The sequence below is a fragment of the Coccinella septempunctata genome, chromosome 2, assembly GCF_907165205.1.
Source record: "Coccinella septempunctata chromosome 2, icCocSept1.1, whole genome shotgun sequence".
Lineage (NCBI taxonomy): Eukaryota > Metazoa > Arthropoda > Insecta > Coleoptera > Coccinellidae > Coccinella > Coccinella septempunctata.
Genome location: NC_058190.1, coordinates 4,278,818 through 4,298,289, shown reverse-complemented (window position 1 = coordinate 4,298,289; position 19,472 = coordinate 4,278,818). Strand labels below are relative to the sequence as shown.

Here is a 19,472-nt window from a genome sequence, read left to right as displayed (position 1 = left end):
ATTCCATGTATAACTGAAAGCGCTCTCAGCCTTCAAGAATATTTTAGCTCACTTGCTTGGTAGATGATGTCGAACAATTTCATAATCCCAATTAGCAGATTTCACGTTCTACAGATCTCCATAAACGTCTAACAGGGCCTCGAACTTGGGTACACCTTGTACAATATATAGAAATTCGAAATATAACATAGCTCTCAATCAATTTTATAAAAATCAAGAAAATCAAGTGTATGATATATATGGATTATGGAACCTCTTTTGAATACGCTGTTTCAATTCGAATCTATCGTTATCCACTCAGTTCGTAGACAAGATATCCTCGAACTATACAAAGACGAAAACGCCGCCTATAGAATGTTTCTAGTGATCGCCCGTTCAGGTACCATCTGCCGTCCCTGCAAGTTTTTTTTTGTGTAGCAGGGGGAAAAATAAGTGTGGGGATTTTCACTCTCCTGAGCTCGAGACCCACTAAAAACCCTTAACTACTTCTTGAATATTTGTTCCGGGCATTTGCCTACAAACCGTTCATCTCTTAGTCGGTTTTCTTCTCGCATACTATCATGCTGGGATTTATGTGTTTATCCTCTATAGGGTAACACTTTATTGGATTCTTCAATAAGTTTTGTTGTTCTTATTCAAATCTCTTCTTAATTGATCTCTTGGTCTCCTTCGGTAAATTCGCATTCTCCTTTTGTCTTCCTCTGGGTCGTAGTCCACTAGTCTCCTGAGTCCTTGATTCGGATGGTTTTTCGCTGTTTCGAATAATTTCTCTGCTTTTCTGTTCATGAATTCCGTTATGGTTTCCCATTTAAGGTCCCTATAAATCTGTCTATTCCTGACAAACCAAGGTGCATCTAATGCACATCGTTGCAGCTTGTTTTCAGTGGCCTGAATTCTTTTGATATGGCTTTTTGCCGCGAAACCCCAGGCAACTGACCCATAAGTCAGTTGAGGCCTAGCAACGGCTTTGATTATCTTCAATTTTGTCTCTTTCGACATGTGGTTTCTTCTTCCTATTAGAGGGTAGAGTCTATTCATCGCTGCTGTCCTTTTGTCGATTGCTTATTCGATATGACTTTTCCAAGTAAGTCCTTTGTCAAGCGTTATTCCTAAATATTTGGCTTCATTTTTCCAGTCGATTTCTTCGCCGTCAACATCCAGTTTTGTTGTGGGTCGCAGTCTTCTCTTCTGTAGTAATATTGCTTGGCTCTTTTGTCCATTGAGCTTGATTTTCCACTTTATGCACCAGTCATTTGTTTCGTCAATCGACTCTTGTAGAACTCGTTCTATTATTTCAGGGTTTCGGTGTCGAGTTGCTATGCCTGTGTCGTCAGCATATAACGTTAGCATGGTTTTTGGATTTTTCGGAATATCGTGGATATATGTTGTACAGAAGTGGCCCAAGTACTGATCATTGGGGTACTCCAGCCTCTATATCTCTTGTTGTGGAGCATTCTCCTTCCACTTTCACGTAAAATCTTCTATTTTTCAGATAATTCCGGAACAACTTGCATATTTCGATCGAATATCCAGCACATCTCATCTTGTATATTAATCCGTCATGACATACTCTGTCGAATGCTTTGGCGACGTCTATTAAAACAAGACCCGTAGCTTGTTTATTTTGGAATCCCTCTGTAATGTATTCTGTGAGCCTTAATAATTGTTGCTCTGTTGAATGCTCTCTTCTGAATCCGAACTGTTCTGGTGGTATCAGATTCAGAGTTTCGGTTTCCTCATTTAGCCTCGTAGATATAATTCTTTCTACTACTTTTCCTAACGCCGACAGTACACTTATCGGTCCATAGTACTGCGGGAACTTCTTCTCTTTGAATGGCCTCTGGAAGGCCTGGCCTCATGAGAATATCGATGGAGCGTAAACACCAATCAAAATAATTTGTTTGAACTCGACTAATTTCTGTTAGAATTTTATTCAGATAAAGACGAAAAAATTCACCGATTATTTAATGTCTTTTTACTAACATCCGATAGTTTTACATAACAATAGTATGTATGCTTTTCAGGTGGAATTCAGTTGAAAGCCCTAGTTGTAAATTCGGGGAACCAGAAGAAACCATAAGTCATCTGTTGAAGTGAATTTTTGTCGTATTTCATATTTTTCTTAAACGTGCGTGCTGAATACATAATACTATTACATTTACGGCCTTTATCTGAAAACTTTTCAAAAAAATAAAATTCTAAGTGCCCAAAACTGATGTCATATTTGTGGCTGAATACTTGTGTAGTGTAGGCAGAGGCTTGGCAGACAGCGATCTTTTCACTCTACGATGCTTTGATTCGGCAAATCTCGATTCGCTTTCTATCGTTTTTCGCTCAAGATGATGTTTGTTCCTCGCCCAGCGTCCTTTTCATTTTGAGAGTCATCAGTGTTGTTATTTGTAAATAGAACGTTGCTTTCGTTCCTTCGGCCCGTAAATGGTAAGTGGTTTGATCGTTTCGCCTAGTTATTTTTTACGTGGGCGAAATGGCCAGAAATTAGGTTGAAGAATTTTTTGTCTCTTGAAACTCCGAACGTAGTTGTTTTGTTAATTTCTGCGGCGAAGAGTTCATCACACGAGGAAAAGCTGTTTAGGAAAAACGTGCCAAGACCTTATCCGAAAATAAGTATTCTCCATTCGCTTCTTTTAGCAGTCGATTGGCCATGGAAATTTGACACATTTCACTCTGTATAGTACGAAAATGTGGGGTTATGAAGCTTGTCAAAACATTTTTGGGTTTTAAATCAACGCTATGTTGCCCGTTCTACGTAAAAGTTTCTGTTATTACGTACTTTATCACAATGTCGAATCTCTTCGGAAAATATGTGACGAACATAATTGAAGTTTATACAAACTGATTGAAGACATACAAAATCCAGTTATTTGCATGGAAAATACAAGAGATCAGTATAATATCATAATATGCACTAGCTTGAGGTTTGAGTACGTTACATCAGTTGTAGATTTCAAAAATATTAACCCGAAGATGAAATGCATGATGCAGTGGTTAGGAATGCGTATCTCTCGAAGGAATTAACAGATAATTACAAGAATGTTAAATTCTTTAACAAAAATCATCTTGCATCAACATAAGTAAAAGGAATTAAAGGAAGTTTCAATCAAGATGAACTTTAAATTTGAACGAAAATTTCACATGAATAAACAATAAGCAGGTCAACAGGCGTATATTTGTGGCTGTTCATCTTAATGCATTGATATAATAATAATAATAATCAGGTATTTATTGGTACCGTAAGGGCCGGTTTCATAATTAAACCTAAAGTCCCTTTAATTTTAAAGCTTCCTTTAACCCTACTAAAAATGACACTAAAGGAAGTTTTAAGCTTAAAGTGACTTTAAATTTGATTATGAAACTGGACGAAAGACATTTACAATATATAGTACAAGTCAAATGAAAAATAGAAAAATAAATTCTCGGGAACTTATTCTACGTTGACATTCATCGAAAATCCTGTAACTTCGTATTCATTCACTCAAACATAAAATTCTCAAATGCCACCACTTTTTTGGTCTCCCAATAGAAGGAAATTTTTTGTCATCCTGTTCATTCAAAATCTTTTTGGGAAATATTCAGCTGAAATATAAGCCGTTTAGTTTCGAATGAAACATTATATAAATTCTCTGAATATGTTCGCTACCGTCTGACGTATTGTGGATTTTGGAATATCAGTGTATAACTATTTAAATGAGCGGACCTGAATTCTAAATAGCCCATCCTGGAACCCTGTCTCTTTTTTCAATCACTTTCGGCATTTTCGTAATATTAATTGATATGAGTTGTGGCAACGGCGTTATGACATTAACGACATTTCATGAGTGCCAACCTTAATCCGTTCTAGTTACAAAAACTTGAGAAAATTATTTCATGGCCAACCGACTGCTAAAATAAATGTGAATGCAGTATAGTTTGGGAAGGAATATAATAAATAATCTTCCCGCCACTGTAAATGAGACACTCTTGGGTCATCCTGTTGAAATGGTTCACAAAAAATTCCCCAGTGATCACATACAATATACAATTCAATGCTCAGATCTCAGTCCATCCCTGGCCTTCCTTCCCTTATAACGCATACATTAGACTTCAAAATGCCATTTCCAATATTCAAAAGTGTTTACCTATCGAACATAGGATACGGAAATTGATGTGGGTGGATCGACCTAGTTGATTAGGTATGGTTGGCGTAATCATAATCATAATAAGTTTCCATACTCCGATTACCCAGAGGATTAAACTTGGCTATCAGGTGATTGGTGAGTGGTTTCCCTGGGCAATATATTTATCGATCGGGACGCGATGTTTTGACCAATTTCATTTGGGACCACGGATTGGGATTTTATAATTTGTTGAAAATTAGCTTCATTCGGCAATTTTGCTCACGTTCCATTAACGAACGGTCTGAGTCTTTTTTGTCATTGTTTTGGTTCCTACAAAAAAGTTCATTGAGAAAAATTACTAATAGCTAGGTATTCTGAATAGAAGCTATTAGTAATTTCTCAGTTCTCTTCTGGAACTGACCACCAAAACGGTGTCTACCCCTCTTAAGGATTACAAATCTTTTTGTAGATGCTTTATAAATTCAAACGTGGAAACATTTCATACATAATGAAAAAGACACGAAAATGTAGTAATAATTAATTTTAAGAAGACTGAGAGTAACTAACCTTTTGCCTGGAACCCATCAGCACCAAAATTGAACGAGAAGACTTGTTCAAAATCAGGGATGTTATGATTTTGTGAAAAAGAGTAGTGGACTGTATGACAAGATAATTGAGTTTGAGATGGAATGAAAACATTTATTGTATATCGTTCACAATCATAAAATGAATAAGGTACCTGCATGAAGCTAATACAGTAAAAGCAACTAATATTAACCACATCTATAAACTCAGAGAGACAATATCTAACTAAAAACAAGAGATGGTCCAGAGCAGTTCAAATGAGAAGTCACTTGATGTCAGACTTAGACATTGAGGAGTTCAATAAATTCAATATCAACACAATAATAAAAAACAAATATTAACAACGTCTATAGACTCAGAGAGACATGATTGAACTAAAAGCAGAGATAATCCAGAGTAGTTCAAATGAGAAGTCACCTGAGGTTAGACGTAGACTTGAGAAGTTCAATAAATTCAAAATTAACACAACGTTTACAGTGACAGAGCAATCAATGAAAATTGACAGCCTCTTTATTCCATCAGAAAAACAGAAGATTAGAATAATTATTTTTAATATATTTAATATAGTAAGAGGTGAAAATACATTATCTAAGTCTGATCGTCAATAAAGATCAGTACATTGAATGTGAGTTGACCAATAATTATGATTTAACTATGAGCAGTGCATGAATCTTAAGTTGAATGAGAAGAGCAAAATTAATCAATCTGAGAAGTGCTGAAATATTATAATTAATATTTAAAGGACAAGAATTTTATTTTGAAATGAGAAGATCAAGAATAATTAATAAAATGAGAAGAACAATTAAAATTAATCCGAGAAGAGCAAGACCAGTATAATTAATATAAATTACGTTGGTCTTGAAGGGTGCAAAAATTTATCAATGAATACCACATTTACAGAGACGGACTGCTTACAAGTAAGCACGATTAGAACGTCCATCAGAAAAACAGAAGATAATTGATAAATTATGAGAGGTACAAATCGAGAGTACTAATAAGAAAAACCACTAATCGTTGGTTTCGAGAAGTGCAGAAGGCTGAAAACTAAAATGTATATCCTGCACGATGAATGAATATGAGAATGGATCAATGAGAGTACAGATTACAATAAGTAGATCATACAAATTCAGTGTGCACGGTTACCCGAGCAGGCCTTCCAGGGTGGAACCAAGGAGGAGAGACTGTCAACTAATATCATGATTTACCATGTATCGTTGAACCATAGTTGAGAAGTTCACATCGTGTTCTGAGGGAAAACTACTAAACCAAAGTTCATCCTGGTGAACATGAGGATTCATTCATCTGAAACTCGACAACAGTCATATGTAATTTGGCAGATAACAGAGTTGGCTGATAAATGAAATAAACTGATTCAAATGAAGGAAATTAGCATGAGAAGACAGTAACTCAGTATTCATTATGAATGAGGAAGGCTTATGAAGATTCAATTCTGGTGCTACATACCCATTTCCATGTGAGAAGATCTAGAGAATTCTGAAAATATATGTAAATTATAAAATATAATGAAATACATATTGAGCAGTACTAGCAAGGATTATAAATCTGTTTGAAGATTCTGAAATATCTTGCACGTGGACTCATTCCATCAGAATGAAAAGATCATGAAAATGGTTAAATTAATAATTTTTAGAAGAGAATGAATATTTTTCCGAAACGAAAAACTCTGAGAGTTCTGACAGTTCCAGGGTGGGGCTGCTGCGTCGGTCAATCAGCTATTCTCGAAGTACCATAGAATTTGCGTATAGTAAAACGTTGACGTTTGAAACTAGTCAGGAGCGTTGACACAAGCAAGGTCGGAGATTGCATCGCTCAATTTTCAACAGAAAATCAAATTCGGAGTCTGTGACTTCGAAAACTACAGAAGGAAACTGAAAAAGATATGTATTGAATGAATTCATGAAAGGGGAATTTGTGGAAAATACAAAGTAGCTAAATTTTGAGTCTTGTTACTAGGAATATTTGTTTATCGAAATATCGCTTCCTTTTACAAGGTAGATTTTCGATCTTTTCTATTTTTCAATGTAGACAATCATACATTACCATCATAATTGAAACTAGAAATAAAGAGACAAAAAAGTAATCTGATCATCGAGGGCTGTACAGCTCATGTTTTTCTGAAAAACATGTTCTTCAACAAAGCATAAAAATCTAAAATCATGTCAGGATGGAAATTTGTTTAATCATAATGTTTTCCTGATCGAGCCTTAGTTCTACGCTCAATTTTTCGTTGTAGGTTCAACGCCCAATATGAATTCCATCTGCGAGATAATGGATCGTAACTTCACGATAGAAAAACCGTCGACTTATGGAGAGATGATAGTAGAAAAGATCCATGGTATACATGAAAAATTAATGGGACATCACAGATCAGATAGCGACTGTTCTACACGAACTGGAAAAACAGGTAGGTAATTTTCTTGACTTTTATTACACTGCGGTAGAGAGCGAAGCGTATTTCACTTCTCAAAATTTGTATTATACCATATACTATATACAAGGTGGCCGACTGAAAAAGAAATTTCTGGAATTGCTTCATTATTTTAGGAAAATCTCAATATCCATACATTCCACGAGTGTGTGATGTACAGTATGTCCCGTGAGTCGCATACTATCATCAGATAGACTAGGACTGGGTGAATGCGGATTCATATATGCCTCTCCTCAGAGATTTACACGATGGTTTCTAAAAGTCATGTAAAAAGTATGACTATCATAAAAAACAAACAGATCGACGGAATGTATTCAATATTAGGATGTTATTGGCGCATGTTTAGATCAAGAGAGTGCAATATTAAGTTTTCTCATATTCCAGGGCCGTATATCACTCTGTATATTTTTCGAATCATTGTTTCACATTCCAGCTTTAAAGCGTGGTATCAAACATTTCCTGAATTGACCTCTTATCAATTTTGATCCCGTCTTTCTTGCAGGAACTGTCCATCCAATGCTAACCGTAACCCATACATCATACTCATGCCATGAGGTGTTAGGAAAGAAAAGCACAGAATCATCACCGTCTCATAGTCAGATATCCAGAAATTCATCAAAAAAGTCAAACAACTCGTTGCTAGTCAATAATGGAAAATTAGAAGGTATGGTAAGCATTCTGTCGAAAAATATCAATCGTTAAAAATCTTAGCAGTGTATGTTTCGTCGGTAAATTTAGTTAATAAGTGAATGGAGATAACTCAGTGAAAGTTCCGGTGGTTGTTCCTAGGGGTAAAAAATGATTTTACGATTTCTGGCTAAACCATTCCTGTTATCGAACAAATTTAAAGTGGTAGTGGTAGATAATTGCATTATCTAAAACTTATTATATTAAAACCTATTTTCAACATACCCCCAAATTCATGGAGAAAAAAAACAAAATATTGATACAAATCATGCACTGAAAATATAAACTTCCATATACCTACTTGAGTGTAATAAGCAGTCACTTTTTCGAAGCGAAATATAAATTTTTCATGAGTCACATTTGAAATGAAAAAGGCGAAATTTTCAAACTAACAATAAGCAAATCTGGAATTTTCTTCGCTGAACCCTCATTTTAACCATAAAAAAAATGAGAAAATATTGTTGGAAACGAGAAAATAAAAAAAAATGATTTTCTTTATGGTGCTTTCAATTAATGCAAGGGAGAAATCTCCATGTGCTTTCGAAAAAACTTAAAGAAATTGTACATTCGCTGAAAATATTGTGTAAACAAGAATTGTACATTCAAAATATTCAGGAAATAAACGCATCAGGTCCTGAAAATGTTCAAAAATTGTTTTTGCCTTCCTGATACAATTATTCTTTCTTAAAATGTCAATTATGTACTCTAATGCAATACTTATTTAGAACAAAGACTATTTGCACGTGGTTAGCAGTAAGAGTGTCCCGAAATATTCAACTCAATGATTAAATAAAAATAGACTTGTTGAATGAAAAAAAGTTTCAAAAGAAAAAAACCCAAAAAGTTCTAAACAATATTTTTTCATAAAAAAAATTCATCTCTCTCAAAAAGAGAATGAATATTGGCGAAATTGAAAATCCGACATGTCGCTATTGGTTTGAAAATTTGGTCCTTTTTCTCAATTGCATATTTCGCTTCAAACAAGCAACTGCCCATTTTACACAGCGAAATCCATTCAGTGATTTTCATTTGAATCGACACATTTTTGTTACAGAAAAAAATTTCAATCGAAAATTCAGTTTTTGCGTTTTCTCCATTAATTTAAAGACATGTTGGAAATTGTTGAATTAATGAGTTTCAGAAAGGTATTACAATTATCTACAACTCCACATTCAAATTTGTTCGATAGGATGTTTAGTCGGAAATCGTAAAAATCTATTTTCACCCCTAAAGACAAACACCTACTTTTGTCCCAGATCTTTCGCACTGTTCTTTTCATCGATATCGATTCACTTATGATTTATACAAAATTTTTCGACCGACCACATACTTTCTTTTTTTTTTTTCAAAATCTGTTCTTATAATGATGGAAGGTTTTTTATTTTTTCATAAGTTGAAATTCGATATTCCCTCTGATTCAGGATTCGTTCAGAATTATCGAAGCGATTCAAGCTAATATTCACCTCGAATATAATAAGAGATGAAGTCTATCGGCGCTTCCTCGGATGTCTTGAGCGCTAGCTATTCTTAGAGGTGAAATAGCAAACATACCCCGATGGCTTCGAGTCAAAGACAATGCCTTGTCATCTAAGGTGTTAGCGGTAACCATTGAAAGTCAAAATCCTTTTGATGAATCAATTTCTCTGTTTTAATATTCTTTTCTGAAATTTTCTACAAGTTTTACCTATATAAAAAGAAGATGAATAATCACTACAAGTAAGTTTATAAATTCCACATTTACCTCCATTATTCGTTTGATATTTATTATTCTTTATGTATTTACCTAGAGGATTTTCTGTTTTAAAAGCTAACTTGGTACCTTCCGATTTCAATGATATTGATTTGTTTTTCAACGATCAAACCAATAAGGGAGATAAATGTGGAGTTTACAAACTTACTTGTAGTGATTGTTCACCTTTTTTTATAGGTCAAGCTGGTGAAAAATTTCAGAAAAGAATATTAGGACACAAAAATTGTTTCATCAGAGGCTCTGGAAATTCTGAGAATCTGTTGAATGCAAAGCACAACTTCAGAGGAGACGAAATTTTATATATAAAAACAAAAGTCAGAAACTGAATTTCTTAGAAAGTTTAGAAATCAATAAATGTAAGTTATCGCCGGATTTACTCCACGACCATATTGACCTCAATAACTGCCCATTACTGAATTTATTTTGAATATTTGTGTTCAACTAGTAGTATTTTCGTCAGTTCAGTCCCTAACATTAAATGAATAACAAAAAATATAAAATTTTAATGTTGGAAACAAGGAAAATATAAAAAACTTGGGGTCGGAACTTTGCCTCGAAAGTTATGGGTTTGCAGGTAGGGGAACAAGGCACTCAGTGGGGGGTGGTTTTCCGCTATGTTAGCTCTCAACAGGTTTTCGCTCATTCATTCATTGCTGTATCCCGTTACCGGGAATAAATCTACAAAAAGACATAAAAAAAACAACAGAGTTATAATTTATTAGGGCTAATTGCGACTGTGTGCCCTCCTGTGACTGAAGAGACCCAACCGTGACCTTCAGATCCTTCTACACTCCGGGCATGGATATTCACCAACCAGATCTGGCCGCCGCGGTATTCTTCTCGAATCTCCATTATAACTGTGCACCTTAGACCTCCACTGTGACCTATCTAATGCTAGTTGTTCCTAGTTAATGATTGATGAGTGATTTTAGGGATTTATGTAGTGTATCCTTGAACTTATACTGGCCTCGTGGTTTCCGCGCTCCCTCTGTCAATTCGCCATACAGAGCTATTTTGGGGAGTCTTGTGTCTTGCATCCTCAGAATGTGGTCGCTCCATCTGAGTCGGGCCCTCGTTACTTGAGTCTCAATTGTTATACAACTCGGGCGCTGCAATACTTCTGCATTTGAAACTATGTGGAACCATCTTATGTGCATTGTTTTAGATGACGTTGTTGCGTTTGTTCAAGCTGTTTAATATGTCGCCGGTAGGGCGTCCAGCTTTCGCTTCCGTAGAGGAGCGTTGGGAGGACCACTGCTTTATAAACAGCTGTCTAGGTCTTCAGATTGAGGTCGTGATTTTGAAACACTCTGTCCATTAGCTTCCAAAATGCCCGTGATGCCGAACTGACACGATTGTGTATTTCCGTGTCTAGGTTAGCCCTAGTATTTATGGAGCTTCCCAAGTATTATCTCGACATGTTCTGAAGTTTCATCCCTCAGGCTGATATATTTTTGAAAGCTTTCTGGCGGACTTACCAGGATTTTGGTTTTGTCAATGAGTCTAAGGCCTAAAGCTTCGTATATATGTTTATAAGTTTCCAACATTATCTGTAGATCCTCTGAGCTGCTAGCTATAAGTGCGCAGTCGTCTGCATATTGAAGTTCCGTGATAAACTTTGTATGGGTTTTTGCTCTGAGGCGCTTCGGGTTAAATAGGCCTCCATCAAATCTGAATCTTATTCCAACACCTCTCACAGGCATACTCATTTCAGCAATTATCGAGATAGCTATGGCGAAAATATTGAAGAATAAAGGCGCTAACACTCAACCTTGTTTTATTCCGGAGTTGGTTAAGAAATGGTCGATTGTAGAGCCATTATGCCGTATTCTAGCGGTGTTGTGGATATGGAGGCTGAGAATTTTTCGGGTACCCAATGCGTTCCATGATTTTCCATAGCGCTTTTCGATTCACCGAGTCGAAGGCCTTACTTAAATCGATGTAGGCTGTATAGATCCTTGATTGTTGTTCACGGGCCTTCTCTTGCAGCTGTCGCAGTGTGAAAATTAGGTCCACCGTACCTCGATTGGGTCGAAAGCTGTACTGGGATTCAGGTTATAGCTTTTCTAAGAGTGGAATCAAACGATTAAGCATAATCTTCGAGAGAGTTTTACCGGCCATACTAAGCAACGATATGCCCGTGTAATTGTTGCAATTTGACTTATCGCCTTTGTTCTTATACCCAATTGAGAATGATTACTCGATACATAATGATGAAAGAACATCTTTTGTACTCACCTGCGGGGTGCGGAAACAGTAAGTCCCTCATGTGCTGAAAATTGGTTAAATTATCTTCGAGAAAACGCCTTTACTCTGGCTTATCGATACTGACGAACTAAAATTCGTTTTACCTCCAAATTCAGAATGTTTTTCATGGTGGCACATCGTTTTTCAGAACAAAACAAAAAGGGATGGAAACGGTCTGGAATGTCTACGGTTTCGAACGATGAATCCTGAATTGGTATCAAAATCATGTTGATTGAAACTAAATACGGAAAAGTGGCCGAATCATCTCAAAATGAGGGTGTAACTTCATTACACAGGTCAACGTACAGTCTACAGTGCTCAATTAGAACGTCAAACCTATTAATTCCAATACACAACTAGTTTCAAATTCGAAACGGACAATTTGGGTTAATACCCTACTGAAAATTCAAGTGACGGAGTCTGAGGGTCGTGTTATTTCACCCTCATAAATGCAATCGTGTTGAAATTTGAGATTTGGGGATATAGTAGAGAATCGACCGTTTAATACTAGGCACTAGGCACTCTGTTGACACAAAACGATGGCAACAATATTCCAGTTCTGAATTTCGTACAATCTACCCGTATAAGGTTTTATTGGGTTGAATAAGAAACTCCATTCTTAATTCAAAGATATTGAGTTGAGTTACACTGGTTATCGCGGGTCGGTCTTTCGGTTTATATGGATTATGTTGAGATAAAATGACCAGAGTGAATCATTACCTAATCTCCTACTCATTAAGAATTCACGACGACAATTTGTGGTAGTCGATAAATAAATAGGTCAAAAATTTTGATTCTGAGTTCTGTATATGATTTAGATTTCCGATTCCTAACTGAGGGAAGACCAATTACATAATTTATATAGTGTGTAACTGAATTGGAATGATCTTAATAAACCAAATATAGTTTTTTTTGTAGTAAATATGCCCGGAGAGATCGATTAGTATTTCAAATTTCACTCCTTTTCTTGATGTGAGAAAATGCTATACAGCGTGTCTCTAATTTGAAATATGCCGTCATCAATGTTTTTTTTTGAAAGGCAAAATTTTTTTATGACTCTTCTTGAAGCATATATCAGTAGCACATGTGTACCAAATGAAAAAAATTGATGACAAACTTCTTTTCTTATCTTGAAAAAACGTCAAGAAATTTAAGGCCAGTATTAATAGTCAGATCAAAAAAGGGGTCTCAAGACCTATCCCAGTTGATTCTTTCTCAAGATAGTGACAGCATCTCAAGATGACGGCTTATTAATAAACTCATATCAAGTCATTATCAGTTTGATACTATCTCAAGAAATGAGACTTGAAACTCAACTAATGAATGTCTTGAGTGATGGTCTTGAGATATACTTGAGACTACAAAATGAAAAGAGAAATTAGTATTTTTATTTTTGCATGATATTTTTCGATACTGTGGCTCACAATAAAGACTTAGTTCAGATGATAGCGCGTAAACGCAATCAAAAACAAACACAAAATATTATTGTAAAGTTGTCAATCTCTGTTGTACACTTATTGCTGGACCGTCTTGTGGTGGAGGTGTTAGTAAAAATGGTAATGATGGGTAACCGTTTATCCCCAACAAGATGCTCATCCAGTACACGTTGTGTGTACCTCATGTGAACTCTGGACATTTGTAAGATCCAAATATTTAGGAATAACGCTTGACAAAGGACTTACTTGAAAGAGTCTTATCAAACAAGCAATCGACAAAACGAAAGCAGCGATGAATAGACTCTATCCTCTGATAGGAAGAAGAAGCCACATGTCGAAAGAGACAAAATTGAAGATAATCAAAGACGTTGCTAGGCCTCAACTGACTTATGGATCAGTTGCCTGGGGTTTCGCGGAAAAGAGCCATATCAAAAGAATTCAGGCGACTGAAAACAAGCTGCTTCGATGTGCGATAGATGCACCTTGGTTTGTCAGGAATAGACAGATTTATAGGGACCTAAAATGGGAAACCATAACGAAATTCATGAACAGAAAAGCAGAGAAATTATTCGAAACTGCGAAAAACCATCCGAATCAAGAACTCAGGAGACTAGTGGACTACGACCCAGAGGAAGACAAAAGGAGAATGCGAATTCACCGAAGGAGACCAAGAGATCAATTAAAAAGAGATTACAATAACAACAGAAACTTATTGAAAAATTCAATAAAGTGTTATCCAATAGAGGATAAACACATAAATCCCAGCACGATAGTGGGCGAGAAGAAAACCGACTAAGAGATTAACGGTTTATAGGCAAATGCCCGGAACCAAAATTCAAGAAGCAGTTGAGAATTTTTAGTGGGTCTCGAGCTCAGGAGAGTGAGAAACCCCACACTTGTTCCCCCTCAGGAGAGGGTGGTTCGTCTGACTTGCAGATTTTCCCCCTGCTACACCAAAAAAAAAAAAAAAATTGTACGATCCTGGAGTCGTGCACGCTTCCTACCCATCTTGCGACAATATCCAAAATTTCTGTATTAGGCCCAACGATAGCTTGGACATTAAATGAAACGTCTGATTTTCTGTTGCGATAAACTTCATGAAATCGATTTCGTCATAATCCATTTTCCATGGATTCCATATTGACTTTAATAAAGCCTATTTTCGGAAGCACTAAATTACTGTCAGTTCACAAAGCAAACCAACCCAACTTTCATTTCGAGATCATCTTGAGTCAGAGTTCGACCATACTCAAAATTTGACGTTCCCAAAATCTATATTGAGATAATTCGAGTACATGAGTCACATTTATTAATAAGTGCCTATCAAGTGAGATCGTCGATTGAGACGTCATATTGACAGAGTCTCAAGTCGAATTCATTAATTAGACTGATGTCTCAAGACGCTACTTAAGACATTCTCAATACTTGAGATCTGACTATTAATACGGGCCTTAGTGAAATCGAGCCCTGATCGCTTTGATCAGATTCTTGCTGGAAGGACTATACTCCATTCACTTTTATTTTAGCAGTCGGTTGGCCATGGAAATTTGACACATTTCACTCTATATAGTACGGAAATGTGGGGTTATGTCACTTGTCAAAACATTTTCGGGTTTTAAATCAAAGCTATGTTGCCCGTTCTACGTAAAAGTTTCTGTTATCACTTATTTTATCACAATGTCGAATCTCTTCGGAAAATATGTGACATATGTGACATAATTGAAGTTAATACAAACTGATTGTATCCAGTTATTTGCATGTAAAATACAAGAGATCAGTATAATATCATAATGTTTGTGGATAGTTCTCGTTCCTTCCAGAATTTAGTAATTGACAACTTCTCGGTTTAAGGAACTGGATGAAAAACTTTGGATTCCTAGAGCGACGTTTCGGCGTTATATTTCGCCTTCCTCAGGCTACTATTATCATAATATGCACTAGCTTGAGGAGAGGTAATGTTCGTTATCTTCTTTGGCTGAAGTTGGAATACGTTACATCATTTGTAGATTCCAAAAATATTAACCCGAAGATGAAATGCATATGTTGCAGTGGTTGGGAATGGGTATCTCCCCAAGGAATTAACAGATAATTACAAGAATGTTAAATTCTTCAACAGAAATTATCATGCATCAATATCAGTAAAAGGAATTAAAGGAAGTTTCAATCAAGATGAACTTCACCTTTGAACAAAAATTTCACATGAATAAACAATTAGCAGGACAACTGGCGCGTATTTGTGGCTGTTCATCTTAATGCATTGATATAATAATAATAATTAGATATTTATTGGTACCTTAAGACATTTACAATGTATAGGACAAGCAAAATGAAAAATAGAAAAATCAATTTTCGGGAACTTATTCTACGATGACATTCATCGAAAATCCTGTAGTAAACTTTTCGCATTAATTCACTCAAACATGAAATTCTCAAATGACACCACTTTTTTGGCTCTCCTAATAGAAGGAAATTCTTTGTCATCCTCTTCATTCACAATCTTTCTGATTGTGGAAATATTCAGCAGAAATATAAGTCGTTTAGATTAAGATGAAACATTATATAAATTCTCTTACATTGAATATGTTCGCTACCGTCTGACGTATTGTGGATTTTAGAATATCAGGGTATAACTATTTGAATGAGCGGACCTGTATTCTAAATGGCACTTTCTGAAACTCTGTTTCTTTTTTTAATCACTTTTGGCATTTTCGTAATATTAATTGATATAAGTTGTGGCAACGGCGTTGTGACATTAACGACATTTCATGAGTGCTAACCTTACTCCTCTAGTTACAAAACTTGAGAAAATTATTTCATGGTCAACCGACTGCTAAAATAAATGTGAATGCAGTATAGTTTTAATTTTCTTTTTTGTTCTTCGGTCCACCGTCAATTGTTTCTTCATCTGGCTCTAATTGATCCTTCTAGCCTGTTTGAACCTTGAAAACTTGTATGTATCTCATTACTGTAATGCTTCGATTTCTGCACCTTCCCTGAGTTTGATGTAACGTCTACTATTTATGCCTTTAGTTATATTGGGAAGATGAAATTCTTTCAGTACAAATTTCATTTCAATATCGTCGGAGAATTCCTCTACCATTTTCAGCAATTGGTTTTTAGTAGATGGAAAGAGTTTTATCGTCTATGTAAAGGAGATGATTCAGTTAAATCGCAGTTCAACTGTCACTTCTGATGGCAAATCCGTAGAATTCAATATATGACGCAAAAGATTTAAAGCCAGAGTGGTCTTTACGAATCCCCTTGAAAGATTCCGCGTTTTATTGGGATAGGTCCAGTTATGATGGAGCAATCTGCTGCTTTAATATGTAGATTCTTGCACCAGGTTAACCTGGCGCCTTCCGGAATAATCTTGAAGATTATCAATCTTGGGGTTTATCAATCGTGGGGTTTGTCGTTTTAAATATACCTGACTTCACGTCAGTGCTTTCACCTTTCACTCAAACTGTAGATTTATCAAATGCAGAACAAAATGATTATAGCATTTTGAATTTTTTTTCTGTTTCAGAAGTCAGACATATCGTAAGAAAAGCAAGCGCACTCGACGTAAACACTGTAAAAGTTTCTCTCAAGGACATCGTATGTTATTTATCGCTTCTGGAAGCTGGAAGACCGGAAGACAAGCTGGAATGTGAGTATTGATTTTTTTTGATAAATCAAAAGAAAAGAGATTTGAATAGATCATAAAAAACTGCTTGTCCGAATTTTGCTTCGTTTTGTTCGGGTAACGGCAGTTTTGTTCGGAAGTGTACCTCTTTCAGCACTTGTTAGGAAACAGGCTTTTCTGTAATCTGTGTCTGTATTTTCTCGAAACCAATGAACTTTTCTGTCATTGCTGGTCTTTCTTGTCGAATATGATCACCACACTCAATTTAAAAAAACATTTTTCGATATCTGTGTGTTACTTATAAGGATTTTGATGCGAAAATTTTGAAATTTATGAAAACGGTCAATTGGAAGTAGGTAGCTCTAGAAGAAAAGTTTGCTTGTCTCGTGTTCAAGTGGTCGTACTCTTTCATAATTTTTGTCAGGCGCCAAGTGTCCCAAATTTTTGATGACATATGAAATACACTGCTCAACTTTCGTGACTTTTATTGAGTTATCTGTAGAATCTTTTATACATGTGTTATTTTAGGAAAAACTGGGGTATTTTAGGATTTTTCCATATTCTGCTTCTACTTTATCGAACTTTTGCCCCCTGAAATCCATAAACTCTGTAGCAGAATCATACTTTGGCTACAGGAGGGGTGCTCCTTCAGAATTACGTTTCAAAAAAGCCAGTAAATTTGTATACTTCTTAATGTCAATTTTTTTTCAAGCACAATTCTGTTCTCAACATCGAATATCAGCTCCACAAGGTTGAATTCTTCATTCTCTTTTTTTTTTCTTGAAAATACGCTAGCAACACTTTTCAGTTCAAATTTCAAATAGGAAATCCGTTTATGTTCACACCATAAACCAAATTTGGCATAGGCAAAATCATACTTGCTCCTTAACTTCTCAGGAATAATTGTAGATGACGCACATTGAGCCGCTTCCTCAATGTCGCTGGGAACGTCGTTCTCTGAATAGGACATTGCAATATTTTGTGAATGAATTCTTCCATCAGTGTGTCAATAATTAATAGAGCGGCCTTCACATTTTTGTTCAGGAGACTTCTTTATGTCCCCCTATCTAAAGAAGACTATAAAAAAGAGTTAAAGACCATATATCAGATTGGGAGAAACAACCAACACAAAGATGAATTTTTGGACAACATTTTTAAATCTATAAAAAGAAAACTGACAATTAAAGAAATCTACCCGCATATATTAAATAAAGGACATTTTATTTCAACACCTTTTTATGTGAGTTTAAATCACAAATTATGTACAACTCTAAGAAAATATAATTTTCACATCACTAATAAGCGACATAAAACCCTAGAAAATATATTGGTTAACTGCAAGACTAAATCTGACAAAGAACAATTTAGCGGAGTTTATAAGATTTCATGCGCAGATTGCGAATCCTTTTATATCGGTATGACAACCAGAAACATGAAGAAAAGATTTAGCGAACACCAGAAAAATAGACCTCATTCATCTCTTGGAGAACACCTTATAGAACATAAACATAAAACAGATTTCAACAACCTAGAGATTTTACATGCCGAGAATAATTACTTTAAATTGACCCTTCTTGAACAATATGAAATATTAAAAGAAAAAAACAATAATCATCTTTTAAACAACACTTTAGATTTCAGTACATCCAAGAATATCTTCAAGCTTATATCCCCTTTCATTTGACCGATTTTGAATTTTCCCGCCATACTTTTGAAGTCTCCTTTTTGATTATGATAGTTCCATTTTCCGTTTCCTGTACCCCCATACCATAAGTTAATTTGATCCCACGCTGTACCTTTCCTGATCCTAATCACGATAATACATATATAGAGGATTTGTTTTTGCGAAATTTTCATGATTAGATGGTTGATATCTTTCACATTTTACTTCGATTGACGGTACGTTGCACACACCTGCCTTTTCTATAATTACTTTCATAACCTCAATTTATTACAATGAAGGAATGTTATTGTGTTTGTCTGAAATATTGTTGTTTTTCAGCTGGCCTGATGATGGTTTTTGAAAACCGAAATCGATCGCCTACAGAGTAAAAATAAAGTTTTTCAACTAGAAATAGTGTGTTTCTCATTCTCAACGACATTGCAATATATATTCTCCTACTTCAAAAATATTCAATTAATTATTTGCAAATAAGAAAGACGATTCTAATTCTCCACTTTTTGAATATCAAAACAAGCACTATCAAAATCACAAAATATGTGACACTAAACGATACTTGCTTCCACAGCAACGAAGTGAAAAACAAATATCTACGAATTCTCGCTTGTGAAGAAGTTTTTGGTACTTTTAATTTGAATTCAAATAGTCTCATCCTATTCAACATTACAAAAAATATTGTGTGAAACACGTTGGAAACATTATTTTTCGTTATTCGAGTTCTTTTGGGCAACTCGCTTCGCTCGTTGCGCAGAAATAATCTCATTTTGAAAAATAATGCTTTTATTTGTTTCTCATTTGTAAACGTCAGCTTTCAAAAACACAATATTAATCAAGAAAATTTATTTTATTAAGTCGCTAACTTGTAAAACTGACAGTTAACTTGCAAAATTTTCACAA

General features: G+C 35.4%; 1 protein-coding gene across 1 annotated transcript in view; it reads left to right on the top strand.

Annotated features, from left to right (window-relative positions):
* Window positions 1-19,472, top strand: part of LOC123307624 (diacylglycerol kinase 1) — a 262,505-nt gene that overhangs the window by 169,627 nt on the left and 73,406 nt on the right. The window contains exons 5-7 of the mRNA XM_044890010.1: window positions 6,955-7,125; window positions 7,652-7,813; window positions 16,796-16,918. Of these exons, the coding sequence (XP_044745945.1) occupies window positions 6,955-7,125; window positions 7,652-7,813; window positions 16,796-16,918 (456 nt within the window). The remainder of the gene's footprint in view (window positions 1-6,954; window positions 7,126-7,651; window positions 7,814-16,795; window positions 16,919-19,472) is intronic.